The following is a 15,428-nucleotide window of genomic DNA, read 5'->3' on the forward strand; positions in this document are numbered from 1 at the left end:
TTGACTACGGAACACTTCACAAATCCTGAAATTTTGACAGAACACCTTGGTTATTTTGTAATGTATAAATTAATAATTAATTGGTAATTTAGCTGATTTTTTATTATTAATCAATTAATTAATCCATAATTAATTGATAATTAATTATGGATTAATAAATAATTAAACATCGATTAAACCATCATTAAATTAATTTGTGCTGACAAATTAATTTAAAAATGACAAATTCCAGAACTTCTCGCAGAACACCTGTTCACCTTCCATGGAACACCAGTATTCCCGGGAACACCAGTTAAGAACCACTGGGTTAAAGCAAACTTTTTATTCCAAACATGCTAAACATTTCCATAATACATGGTTCTCAGCTTTGCCAAATAAAAAAGGGGAAAAATTATTCAAATGTATAAAATTGCTTGTAATAAATTACAAATGCCAAAAAATTATATTCTTGGTTTATCCTTGATCTCTGTGTAAGCAAACAAAGTTTGTGTGTGAAGTATCTTCACAACTGGACTACTTGTGTTAGAGGCTAATGACTTCACATCAGTTGTCTTAGTATCTCATAATGCAAAGTACATCCCCTTTAGGATGTATAATGCTATTCAATATGGGAAAGGTCACTACTAGACTGGTTTCAGTCTTTATTCAGGTCTCACCAGTGAAAGCTAGACCCAGAAGATATACCAAGGTTGAAGTAATTTAGAAATCATATATTTCCCAAAATAGTTAAAAGGTGTATCACTTTATTATTAAATTACTCTGGATCTGAGAGATATGTGCTTAGCATGGGATACTAAGGCAATCAATGTGAAGTCATTAGCCTCTGTATACAAGTTCTCCAGTCGTGAAGATACTTCAGTTTAATCATTTATCCAAGTGTAAGCAAACATAGTTTGCTTACACTTGGATAAAGGATTAAACCAAACTTAATTTCTTGGAATCTTTAATTTATAGTCTAACCAAGTAAAAAAAAACTTTCAACAATTGTTTGTAATATTTTGTGAAGACTCCCTACATTATATTGAAAAATAGCTGATAATTATTTCCCTGTTCAATATCTGGATTATTCGCATTAACAATGCTTCAACAAACCTTGTTACTGTTAATGAAGTTGCCATAATCTATGCAGGCCTGTGTTATTTTTATATAAGAAATAAATGATAAAAGTCTCTTCAAGTATTTATTTATTGGTGGTTGTGTTTATATGGTTGATATAGACCAGTGGTTCTTAATGTATGTTTCACGTCTCATTCTCTGTTTCATCATCTGATCTGCTGTAAAATCCTTATACTTCTTTGTCTCCAGAATTTATGTATATATAATTTTTGCACAAGGATTTTAAAAAAAAAAAAACATGGGCATTTTGATAATAACAAGAATAATGTAGAATAAATGAGAGGCATGATGAGATCAGTAATTAAGGATATAACAACAGGTGTGACATTATTATTTTTAATTTGTTTTTAATTGACATTTGGTTAAATCATGATTTTATTTTTGAAAGGAAAACAGCAAGAATTACTTTAAGTGATTGATTTGCTTTATTTTGAAAGCTCTCAGTAAAAATCCTTTGAATTATGACTTTTTCAGAAACATATGCATCAGTTACTGGTGTGCACTTCATTTTGAGTGAAGTTGTCAATTTTAATGACATACATTTCTGTGTGAATGAGGTGATTTTAGGTTTTTATTTCTGAATTCTAATTGTTTTCTTCGATTCCAAGGTATAGTGTTAGTTTGTGGTCATTCAGCATTAAATTATGTATTGTTAGATCTGAAATAGGCGACTTCAATTTTACGTGACATCACCATTCCAGAATCTAACAATCAACAAAAAAATATATATATATGCATACTTATCTTTTAGCACAGTGTAGCTATGTTTTTTTTTGTAACAACATCTTGTATGATTAACTGTGAATTATGTGAATTTAAATTAATGTATCTATATGTCTAGCATGAATGTAAGTCAGCAAAAAGGGGCAGATATGAGAGAAATCATTAGCGAAATATTATAAATGAAAGAATGCGTATTATTCAGCAACATAGGGCAAAGATCGCCCTAATACTATAAGAGCAGCGTAAGCACCCACGAGCATCACATCTAAGAAGAAATCATGATGCATATGTTCCCGGAAACAAGAAGTCCCGTATGTTGATCGGTGAAGTCACCCAGCCTGAGACCAGTGGGTGAGACGATAAGAGAAATTCAAACTTGGAAAGGTGGTGCTCTAGGGGTGTGTATAAAACCTGCGACACGGAAGTAAACCACCTTGTTTTTTCTTGTTCCTTCATTTCTCTTCATTGCTCCAAGAGTTCATTGCAGTTCAGCTCTCATTTTTGAGGGCTGACTTACAAAAGGATCCGGCATGACACTGCATCAGATTTCGGCAAGATCAACCGTAGGCCATCAATGAGAGGGCAACCGACGTGAAACCTTAGCAGAGAGATAGCACCCAACTCAGGTGAGCACGTGTAACCCACGTGGCGATAAGATCGAGACAACCAGAATCGAAACAAAGAAGGAAGGACGGAAGAAAACCGATAAAGAATAGATAAGTGCTCTCACTTGTTCTAGCCCCTTTTTGAGAATTGACTAACAGAGTTAAGAGAATGCATCTTAAAATTTGTAATGGAAGAAAGAGTGAAGAACTAAGATTTATGTAAATGACTATGCTTTTGAAATGAACTCTAAGAAGTTTCAGTTAGATAGAGATTCTGTTATAATTAATCCGAGAGAGAGATTATAAATGTGCTAAATGCCTTAATGTCCAATTGAGCTGTAATTAAGAATGTATTATATGTTGAGTTATTGAATTTGCTAACATTTTGAAGTCAGTGCATAATTGTTTTAAGAGTGAGAGGGTGAGAGAAAGGTAGAAGATTAAATTAAAATTGATAACTACTTTAACTTGTATGGCATTATACAGGGTGTCCCAAAATTCACGCAAGAAGTAATTTTGATAGAAAACACAGGTTTTTAATTAAAAATTGTAATTTCTTATTGATTCATAAAGTATACAGTATAGGGTTATGCATGGAATAGCATATCGGGTAAATGGCCTCCACGGCTTTGCTGGCACATATGCACTCTTTTGTTAAAATTTTCCATGACTGTTTTGCATAAATGTGACTGAATTTCGTTGGTACAGTGCTCAATTTCCTCCTTCAAGGCTTGGGTGGTCGTGGGCTTTTGGCATAAACCTTAGACTTCAAAAAACCCCAAAGAAAAAAGTCCAACGGCGTTAAGTCACATGATCTGGGCGGCCAATTCGGATCACCAAAACGGGAAATTACACGACCAGGAAATGACTCATGCAGTAATTGAATTGTTTCTCGGGCTGTATGGCATGTGGCACCATCTTGTTGAAACCACATGTCGTCCACATCCATATCTTGCAATTTAGGCAGAAAAAACTGGATTATCATGTCGTGATAGCGAGCACCATTAACTGTTATTGCCTTACCAGCTGCATTTTCGAAGAAGAAGGGACTGATGATGCCTCCAGCCCAAAATCCACACCAAACAGTGACACGTTGTGGATGCATTTGTTTCTCAACAATCACTCGTGGATTTTCTCAACCCCAAATGCGACAATTTTGTTGATTAACGAAGCCATCAAGATGAAAATGAGCCTCATCGCTGAAGATGATTTTGTTCGAAAAATAAGCATCCACTTGTTGTTGTTCCATAATCCATTCAACACACTCTCTTCACTGTGAGTGTGTGTGGTCAGTTTTTAATAACCCTGAACTGTCAGCTGTCACACTGTCTTTTTTTTCTCGTTGGCAACACTTTACCGCACAAATGGCGCTAAATTTATATCTTGTGTGAATTTTGGGACACCCTGTATAATGAGTTTAATAAATATTTTGGTTCCTTACTTACATGTGTTTCTGATCATGATGACTGACCCTTCATAAAACTTCGAACCTGTGATCGTGTGTGTGTTCAGGAATACCCCAATTGAAAGTAGTAGGGCACGACTGCAAATAAAATAAGCCAGAGAACCCAAGACTTCTAAGAATTCAGTTAACATTATTAGTGGCACTTGATAATCTATGTTTATCCTAAAGGTTAAGTTTATCTCTAACTTTAAGCCCAGGCTGGTGCTGATAAAAAATAAATTTTGCCTGAGTGACCGGTATAACTCATAGAATTCAGGGAACAGGTAATCTCTGGTGGCCCTTAAAAGGTTAAATTATGTAAGAAAAGGTATAAAAGAATGAGACATAACGATAAGACTAAAATTAATGAAGATCACATAACAATGGCACAACCGACTTAACAAAGAGGTACATGCGATAGAATTTGATATAGTGGCTAAAGGATAAGGATAAAGTTAATTATATTGCCTCGATATATCAATATCAGAGATATATGACGCAACAGTATCTATGCATAAAAATGAAACACATCTTCTTAGCTAATGCTGATGTCTGGCCCTAAAGTATAGCCATTTGATTTCTTTGTGGAGACATTACTGAAAACCGACACTTTTCCTTGCAATGTGTTTTTTAAATAGTCAGACTGAATTCATTAAGATCACACTTGCTCTCTTGCTCAGTATTATTGATATGTTGTTTAGCCTTGGATCAACTGTGGGCCAGTAATGATGTCAATAGGATATTATCAAACCAAGTGTTACAATGTCATTATCATAAAAATAAGAAAGAATATATAACAAATGTTATTTTTACCATAATGATGCTACTAATAATGATCACCTTATCAATACAAATTTCTTGAATCAAGAGTAACAATGCTGTCTTCTGAATAATCAGTTTGCCAGCATTGTGAAAATAGCAAGTATGAGGGGTGGCAGAACAATTGAAGTGAGTATAACAGGTACAGAGTTCCTTGGTTATTGCATTAAAAACTCTGATATAGTTTCTTTCCCAACATTCTATATTTTCCCTGAGATGTTCTAGGCCATATTATCATAATCTGTATAATTTTTACATTTCTGTATTTTATATATGTATTTTTAATTTCTTGAAGTGCTTCCATCAGGTTTGGATGTTTCTTCTCCAGAAAATATAACTAACAGTATAAGCCACTCGTTTAGTGATAGCACCGCAATAGAGAGAGCTGTTGAATGCAAAGAAGAACTGCCCTATTCTACTCCAGTACACAGTGACTCTATACCCAAAACATCATCACACAGTATTGAAAGTAAGTTAAAATGATCCTATTTATCTCCTCTCCTTTTTGCACTTAGTGACAAATTTACAATCCCAAAACAGTTGTTGCATTTTTTTGTTTGAAAGGTATTTATAGTTTATGTATTCTGTATAAATATTATTATTATTTATATGGGTACCCAATGGAATAAAAAAACTCACTGTGTAAGATCCACACTATCCATTAACATAATACCTATCATACATCTCCTTAAACTTATTCACTGTTGGGATGCTCACAACCACCTGTGGCAATCCATTCCACTTATTCACCACTCTCCAAGTAAAGAACCTAGTCTGCACATCTTTGCTAACCACACTCTCAGACAACTTCCAAGTGTGATGCCTTGTTTACTCTCCATGTATTGAAAAATTTATTTTGTGTCAGTCTTATAGAATCCCTTCAGTAACTTATAAGTTTATATCTTCATAAACTCAGCTAAATAAATGCATCCAAAGTGTCTTGTGTTGATGATGTGTTTGCCATTTGGCCACCATGGACAAGACACTGGATGCCTTTGTCAACTACCTAAACAGTTAACACCCCCAAAATCCACTTCACAGTAGAAAAAGAATCTAATAACTGTTTACCTTTTCTTGACACTTTTAGTCACCTGGCTTTTGGATGGATCGCTATCTTTTTCCATTTACAGAAAACCAACATGTTCACACGCGCGGAAGATCACATCATCATCCAGTCCAACAGTATGGATTTTAAGGACACTTACACACACAGAGCCATTTGTTTTGACAATACAGCTCTGTCCACAGAACTCAAATATCTGCACCATATGTTCTTTGCCAATGGCTACAATTCTTACAAAATAGACCCATTACCCCTCCCTCCCTCCCCTAATACACAGGAACACAACATTACCATTTATATTCCCTATGTCAGAGGCAGAAAAGATAGCCAAGTGACCTATTGATGAAACATGGCCTTTGCACTACATTCAAGCCTCATGATAAATTAGCAACTCTGATCTACTCACCTAAGGATAAACGTCACCCTCTAGCACACCCTGGAGTGTATGAAATTCCCTGTGACTGTGACTTGGCCTATTATGGACAGACAAGAATTGTTAACATCTGCCTGGAAGAACATAAAAAATACATTCGCTATCATTATTATGGCAAGTTAGGACTTGCAGACCCATGCTTTGGAAATGCCTTCACACAGGATTAGATGGAAGAAAACTAATGTGCTATTTAGAAGTCATTACAGATCTGAAAGATTATTTTTTGAGTCAGCCATGGCTATGAAGAATTCTCCTAACCTGAACTAATATTGTTGCATTAATTTGCCAAAAATGTGGGAAACTGTTATCTTAAGAGCAACTCCCACATAGCTGTAATTTTTTTTTTTTTTAACAACATTAGAGGGTGCCAAAATAGGAATTTAGATCTTTTGTCTGTTACAATTGTATTGTTTCACTTACTCACTATTGCATATATATATATATATATATATATATATGCTGTGTTCTGCTCTGATGATGCTGATTTGAAATTCAGCAAAAATATATGCAGTTAATAAAACGTCTTTTAATAAAATAGTTTGTTTGGTGTTGTTAATACCATTAAAAATAAGTCGTGACTAGCTTTACATCATTAGCAAACAACTGAATATCTTCCTCCCCCTCCCTCCCTACCTCTTATTTTCTGCTATATCACTAATGTTCAAATTAAAGAGTAGTGGACCTTGGGACACTCCACTAGTCACCCTCATTCACCTTAATTCCACCCCACCATACATCACCCTCTGATGTCAAGCTACTCCCTATAGTGTTACAGTATTATAGTGAAGCCATTTCCTTTATCTCTTTCTACTGTCACCTTATTATAAAATGTGAATGAATTACTGAGGCAGGACCTACCTTTTAAAAAGCTATGCTGCCCCTGTACAATATCATATTCCTATCCATCCATTCCTGAATTTTACTTGTAACCAAATTTTCCAATACTTTAACCACTACTCCAGAGATACTAATTGGTCTTTTATTTACTACATCTGTCTTGGAGCCACATTTATGTAATGGAACACTCTTAATCTCTTTTCACTGCCTTGGAACCTTGCTAAAGCTGAGACTTTGATTAAACAACTTTGTAAGCACTGCCACTTCACTTGCACATTCTCGTAACACCAAGCTAACATTGTCCAGACCCACTGCTGTATTCACACTGATATTTTTCAATATACTGAGTACCTCCAGTTCATTTATCTCAATTCTCACATCAGTCTCTATCATGCCAGTAACTGCAAAGTCACCACCGGGATAACATGCCCTTGCAAAGTAATTGAACTATTTCTTCTGCTTCTGCTACTTTTCTACATTTCTTCTGTTTTTTTAGAAGAACTATTTCTTCTGCTACTTTTCAGTACAGAGTAAAGATATCTTTCCATAATCATTCTTTCTCTAACTTGCTATGTAGCAAAAAAATTCTTTTGGATTTACTTTGCCTTGCTTAGCTAATTTTATCTCATAATCTGATTTAGCCTAACTTACCATACTTTTTTACCTTTCTTTATACTGCTCATAAGTATGCTGATCATCTCTTTGTATATATTCCTTCCACACTTCTTTTGCAGCTCTTTTATTTATATTGCTACTCATCCACTCAATTCCTACTCGATTCATCCTCCTGACCCTGGGTATGTAGTCTCATACTGCCTCACTCAATTCCTGACTGCTTCCTATGCTCTAATGATGTTCATTCCAGGCAACTTCTTATGCTATGACACTGCTCAAATTCCATATGTTGAGCAACTTCCCAGGACAAGACTGCATGATCACTTTCCCTGATTGGAGGTAGAGTTGCTACTGTAATTACTCTCAAACCCTTGTCCTCTCCATCACATGCTGTTTTAAGTAAATTTCCCTTATTAACTGTATATATTCCATTTCCATTTTGCCATGTGCCTTTCCTGTTTCCAATCTATATCCCCATAGTGGAAGTCTCCCATGATAATTGCTTGGCCTGCATGCATTCTGCTAATATGCTAGTGCATGTCATTCACAATTTCTGGAACCCCAAGCCTATAGTGCAGCTAACAATATATGAGGTGTGGCTATTAAATAACGAGATTGGGTGCAAAAATGTGGTTTATTATTACAATTGTACAACTTAATTGTTATTCCTCTCAACAATCTCCCCTCCTCTATCTATACACTGTTGCATACGAATTTTCCATTGTTGGAAGAGTGCTGTAAGTCATCAGGTGTTATCTGCTTCAGTAGCACTGCCATTTTCTCCTTTATCTCATTCACTGACTGAAAATGGGTGCCCTTCAATGCGAATTTCAACTTTGGAAAGAGGTAAAAGTTGCATGGGGCTAAGTCCGGCGAGTAAGATGGATGGTCCAACACTGGGATCTTCGGATCTGGTATCTTCTTCCTCACCCCTTCTCTCAGCTTGGCCAGAACCTCAAGGTAATAATGTTCGTTAACTGTCTGACCCTCTGGCACCCATTCAACCATTACCACACCATTGATATATTTAAAAAAAAAAAAAAAATCAGCATTGCCTTCAGTTTTGATTTGCTCATTCTTGCTTTTCATTCTCAGTGACGTGGGAGTTTTCCAGTGCATCGATTGTCTCTTTGTTTCTGGATCGTACTGGATAATCCACGTCTCATCACATGTGATGATCTTTTCCTGCAAGTCAGGTTCTGCTGTTAGCTGTTCCATGATGTCAGTGCAAATTTGTTTCTGAAAACAGCAGCACTACTGAAGCAGATAACACCTGATGACTTGCAGCACTGCTTCTAACAATGGGAAATTCGTATGCAGTGGTGTATAGATAGAGGAGGGGAGTATGTTGAAGGGGGATAACAATTGAGTTGTACAATTGTAATAATAAACCACATTTTGCAACCAGTCTCGTTATGTAATAGCCACACTTGGTACTTTGTCTTATTGGTGTCAAATGAACCATTTCCCTCAGATCTACAGTCTTCTATTTTTGTGGTTGAAATTCTTCAGCTGTCATTAATAATAACCCTCCAGTTTCTCCTCCTCCTGCCCTATTTCCTTTATTTCCCCCGAAAATACAACATCTGTTACATTCTATCCCTGTAACTGCATCATTTTTTGACAAGTCTCACTGATACCAATAATTTTTGGCATCAGTGAGGGCATCATACTTTAGGCATTCATATACATTTTCAACATCCTCTTGGACCCACACTTATCCTTGCATAATGTCATTAGTTGACCATTTAGATTTGAAACCTGGAAAACTGTACCCAACTCCTCACAATCTGTAGTTTCCCTGGTTTTGCACTTCCAAACTCTGAACAACATTTTCTCCAAGCATCTAACTCCAAAGCCATTGAGTGCATTCTATAGGCATATACAGGTTCTTTCATCCATCAAATTCACTCTACACATCATCAACTGCACACCTATACAATCTTCTCATTGACTTATTAGTAATCATGACCCTTCTTCTCAATTCTGTCCTATCATACTTAAGCAGCATCCTCATAGTCTTTGCTTTCTTACTCTTCATATTTTTTTCTTCCAACAACTCCTTCATATCCTCTCTCATTACATATTTCTCACCTTATTCACACCTTTCTTCTGTAAACTTCCAGTTTCATTAACATCCTTTATCTTTGCACCTGGATAAAGTCCACTTAAACAAGCAATTTCTTTCCTCACTGGCAACTCATCATCCACATTATTACTTTCATCCACTTCCTTCGAACTCTTATTCATATTTTGTGCACTGTCATTCACTGCTTCTGCCACATTCTCCATAACACTTTCACACCTAGAAAACATATCTTCATAACTTTCTCAACTATACCTCTTATCATCTGATCCCATACAGCAGCTATTCTTAATTCTGTGGCCCCCTAGTGGGCCATGGAAAATTTATAGAACATTTCTAGTTTTTAAAATTTTGAAATCTCTTATATTAATTAATTTTTGCTCCTTATTTTACTTTGTTTCAAACTTGTATCGTTTTGTATAAGTAATCTGAATTATTCAGTTTAATGCAGTAGTTTCTTTTGTGGTGGCACCACAAGTCGACTTTTCGCTGCTGGCAACACTGCAAGTTGTGACATCTGCCTACTGGACATGTGATAGAAGTGATTCTCTGAAGTTTTAAACAATACTAGTACAAATACATAGAACTTAATGTTGTTAAGTGCTACTTGAGTGCAATTACTTTTCAAAACTTTCAGTGCTGTAATACTGACTTGTTATTTCTTAAACTTTGCTCCATAATAAAATGAGCAAACAAAGAACATTATTTGATTTCCTAAATATAAAAATGTTGAAGTTTTTACATTTCAACGTTTTTAATATTTAAGTAAAGTTGATTTCTATTTTCTGATTTTTTTGTCGTTTTAATCAGAAAGTAAAACCACTATTATTCTCTCAGTTTCTCGCATTTTTATGCTTTTACCATTCACTTTATCTTTCTTTCTCCCTCCCTCCTGCTGCACCACACGCTAATCTTTTCTCCAGTTGCTTAAGCTCATGTTTTGTCCTGTAAAGAAGTCCACTTAAACAAGCAATTTCTTTCCTCACTGACAACTCATCATCCACATTATTATTTTCATCCACTTCCTTCAAACTCTTATTCATATTTTGTGCACTGTCATTCACTGCTTCTGCCACATTCTCCATAACACTTTCACAATCCTACCTTATATATCCTTAATATCAGTCACTTCATTCTTCTGCCGGCCTGGTTTGCCAAGTGGATAGCTTATCCGCTCTCCAGCCACAAGGCTGCGGGTTGAAATCCTGCCGTGGGCATGGATATTTGTGATTGTCTGTGGAAATACCAGTGGTGGCAGATGGCATAGTTGGGTCACTTGGTGATTGAATGGTGGAGACAGAGTTGTAGAGCAGGTGTCCTCCCTCTATGAGTCCTTTGACTCCCTGGAGGTGTCAAATAATAATAATAAAAAAAAAATATATTTTTTCATTTGCTCATGAAATATTTCCGAAAAACATTCCTTCCATTCTTGTGTACCACGAACCATTTATTCTCAGCAATGTGTACATTAGACGCACACTGCACTGAATCCTGGATATTAATGTCATTCAACATCAGTGTCTTGGTCACCATTTTTCTCATATGTATTGGTGACATTACGTAGGATACTTTTGAAATACTAATATTGAAATATTAAAGTTGTAATTAGACAATATGTTATTGTAAACATTGGAAAATTATTGTATTTGAAATGTGTTTTTCTCTTCTTCATAATGAATGTTTCAGAATTGCATGTATCAGTGATACTATACAGAGATGTTTATTAACTCTATAGAGTATGTAGCAGAAAGTTGAGAATAATGCTGAGCTTGGAAAATTGCTTATTGCTCCCCTTACATCAACCTCATTACTACCCTCTTATATGTAATAAGAGAGTTGTAAGGAAAATAATTACAAGAATATATAACAACCTCTCCCCCATCCTTACAACCTTCTTATATGCAATCATTATATCGTATTTTAACATAATTATCATTATACCATTTTATATATATCAATAATTATATTCAATCAAATTACTTGGCTGGCATAGGCCACTGAGTCTTGCACATTAAGGATGGAAGTGGGGTACAGAACTGTTTATTAGTCTGTTTATACAGTATGCAGCAGAAAGTTGATAATGATGCTGAGCTTGGAAAATTACCTTCTTGTATGTAATAAGAGGGTTGTAATGAAAATAATATGTATGATAATATGATATATATATATATGATGATAATATGATAAAATTATATCATATTTTAACATAATTATAATATCGTTATACCATTATATGTGACATGTCACTGAGTCTTGCACATTAAGGTGGGGAATGAGTTTTTAGTATATGTTAAATTTGTATGATCTGAATCACAATTAAAATTTTATACATATTTAGAGTTAACAAAGGACATAATCAAATGAAAAGAATGAATTATTTGCTGACTGGTCTCATGTGATGATTGTAAAGTTTACCTTCCAGAAATTGAGATTTGAACTCTTGCAAAACTGACAAACTGGCTAGCATGTGCAATTAACAAACATGATACAAAAATATTTTTTTTGGCATCAAAGGGAACCTTTTTTTTTTTTTTTTTCTTCCTCATTCAAAAATTTTTTTTTGGGGAAAGTCATATATTCTTGATGTCAAGTTCCATCACTGGCCTGCTGTTCCATAAGGACAAAAATGCAATGAGGTTTTGTAAATCTTCCTTGTATATCTAGCATTTACACAATCATCTTTAAACTTCAACAGACATTCCAAGGTGGATTGTCTGTTGAAGATTTCTTGATCCTTATTATTCCCACCATCATGGACATATTTTCTAGTCTTTTTTTATAATTAACCTTCTGCTAATATTAACCTGCTGGCCTTATTGGTTGAGTGGTAAATGTATCTACTCTCCAATCATATGACTGTAGGTTCCAATCCCTCTTTGAGCATGGTTGTTTGTGATTGTCTTTAGGTGGGAGATTAATTTCCTCACCTGGTATGAGACCACAGTTCTACTCATTAGAGGCCTAAAGTATCTTTGAAAAAATTTCATATTTGGTTTCTAATGTAAGGTTTTTGAATTATGAAAAACACAGTTTAAAAAAAAAAAAAAAAAAAAAAAAATCCTTATCCCACCTATGATACTAATGTTCTAGAGGTTTACAACGTTTTGTTGGTAGGAGTCACATAAAAAACATTGAAGTCTTTTTGTTACTATTATGCAAAGTTTATTTAGGAAAAGTCCACAAACAAGTCCCACTCTTTCAGTCACAACTTAATTTATCTCTCTAAAAGCCATTTACATCAGCAATAACAAATTCTATTCTTTGTCAAAAAATACAAAACCAGGATGTTATTTCTAAAAAGAGAAATATTCATTTCTAGAGCTAATAAGGTTCCTAGTTGAAGATGAGATCCAAACAGTGTAGAATGCTGTTTAAATTTATATATCTAACAACATTATTTAAAATCTTATGTTCAATCTGATGAGATTTTTTGATGATATCAGAAATGCTTCTATCTGACGATGATGACAACTTCATATCCCCACTAGAGGCAGAAAGTTTATCATGCATTGATATTGAAATGTTTTGCAGTAATAGTGGAGCAGTGCTGAAAGATCTTATAAGCCACTAGTCTTATGACAGATTCAGATGATGAGCACAATATCAAATTTTTATTTTTAATAAAAAATCTTGATACATCAATTAAACTGTTGTAACTGTCTTTTATGTAATCTATTAGGCTCACTTCAAATCACTGGAACACCAAAATTCATCAACTAACTTTTCCTGAATCCACCGGATCAAATGAACTTTAAAAGATGTGCAGCAATAATAAGGAGCCCACCATCTGAGTAATGCTGTTTAAGAGTTGTAAATGGACTATACTTATAAAAAAGTACTGATTTTGCAGTAATAAATTAAAGATATGAAAGATTCAAATCTTTCATAATCTGAGCTCTTAACAGACTGAACTTGTGTTACAGTATTCCTTGTTGAAGGTTTATTTTTCACTTGGTTAGACTATAATAAATTTAGTTTAATCCTTTATCCAAGTGTGAGCAAACAAAGTTTGCACCTGAAAGTATTTTCAGGACTGGGGTAAAGTAGTACAACACCAGGCAACTCATTGCAAAGGTGGAACAAGCTAACATCACTCCTATCTGAGTATCTCCCATAATGCAAAACACATCTCCTTGCAGATATGTATAATGTTATGCATTAAGGGGAGGGCCACTACCCAGACTAATTTCGACCTTTATTGAGGTCTCTTCAGTGGGAGCCTCAATTTAGCTTGCTCCACCTTTGCAATGAGTTGCCCGGTGTTGTACTACCTTACCCAGTTCTGAAGGTACTTTCAGGCGCAAACTTTGTTTGTTCACACTTGGATAAAGGATTAAACTAAATTTATTATAGTCTAAACAAGTAAAAAATAAACTTTCAACATCTTTCTCTAAATCCAGAGTAATTTAATAAAAAGGTGGCATACCTTTTGGCAACTCCTGTAGGTAGAGATGACCTTGCTAATGCTTCTGCCTGGTATCTCCACATCTGGGCTTGGCTCCCACTGAAGAGACTTCAATACAGGTCGAAACTAGTCTGGGTAATGGCCCTTGCCCTTAATGCATAACATTATACATATCTGCAAGGAGATGTGTTTTGCATTATGGGAGATACTGAGATAGGAGTGATGTTATCTTGCTCCACCTTTGCAACGAGTTGCCTGGTGTTGTACTACCTTACCCCAGTCCTGAAGATACTTTCAGATGCAAACTTTGTTTGCTCACACTTGGATAAAGGATTAAACTAAATTTATTATAGTATTCCTTGATATAAGACAGGAGATCTTATAGTATAGAAATGTGTGATTTTGCAGTTTATGTCAAGTTGGATGAAGAATTCATCCAACCTGTCATAAACTGTAGAAGCTTTGTGAGTTGTTATAAAGAAAAATGTGAGATCAAGGTTCTTGTAATGGCATGTAGGGAGTGTGTGACATAGTTTGCTATGGACTTTCTTTCCGAGTTTTTGGATTTTCTGAAGGAGCCAGCATAATAATAGTAATAAAATTTAAAAGACACTTTAAAAGACAGACACTGGACAAACACTGGGTAAATTCTGGATCACATGGAAATATAAGGTAACAACAAAATAAAGACATCCTTAGCAAAGGATTTTCACTTTGCTCATGAAAAATACTTAGTCAATATGGAATACTTATTGACCAAGAGAATAAGCTTTCACAGCTCTATCACTTCAAGATACTAATGTGGCATGGCTTAATCCTTGTAATGAGCACTGTGAAATAACCAAAAAACACCATTATCCTTTCAGAAAGAGGATACACTCAGAAGTCTAAATGAGATTATGAACATACTTATTCTCTCTGCAGATAAAGGGGATATGACAGTAATCTTTGACACAAGGGACTGTGGCTATAAAATAATAGTTACTCCAGACCAACATTTATTCAAAGCTCAGATGAGATCCTGTGTGAGAACTTCAGAATTTACAAGTAAGGCTCTCTCTTAAATCGCTTTGTCCACTTTCTCCCCTAAATATATATATTCCCAGAATTCCTAAAGACAACATTCTACTACATCTGATTATTGAAAAGTATTGACTCTCCTCCATATAAATTGTCTAAACATTTAGCTGGTTTGTTGGTTGGAGCTCCAACTTCTTTATACGAGGTCCGACACACACAAAAAAAAAAAAAAAAAAAAAAAAAAAAAAAAAAAAAAATGAGA

The 15,428-nt window shown here is 34.9% G+C and overlaps 1 protein-coding gene across 3 annotated transcripts in view; it reads left to right on the forward strand.

The window, feature by feature from the left end:
• Positions 1 to 15,428, forward strand: part of LOC150101175 (oxysterol-binding protein-related protein 9) — a 613,809-nt gene that overhangs the window by 233,891 nt on the left and 364,490 nt on the right. For 2 of the 3 annotated variants that reach the window (XM_090402198.1, XM_090402199.1), the window contains exon 9: positions 5,003 to 5,176. In XM_090402198.1, coding sequence (XP_090258324.1) covers positions 5,003 to 5,176 — 174 coding nt within the window. The remainder of the gene's footprint in view (positions 1 to 5,002; positions 5,177 to 15,428) is intronic. The other variant, XM_090402200.1, reaches the window with a different exon arrangement.

This window comes from Typopeltis vanoorti, chromosome 12 (assembly GCF_054136105.1).
Source record: "Typopeltis vanoorti isolate ZY-2024b chromosome 12, IOZ_Tvanoo_1.0, whole genome shotgun sequence".
In the NCBI taxonomy this organism is placed as follows: Eukaryota; Metazoa; Arthropoda; class Arachnida; order Uropygi; family Thelyphonidae; genus Typopeltis; species Typopeltis vanoorti.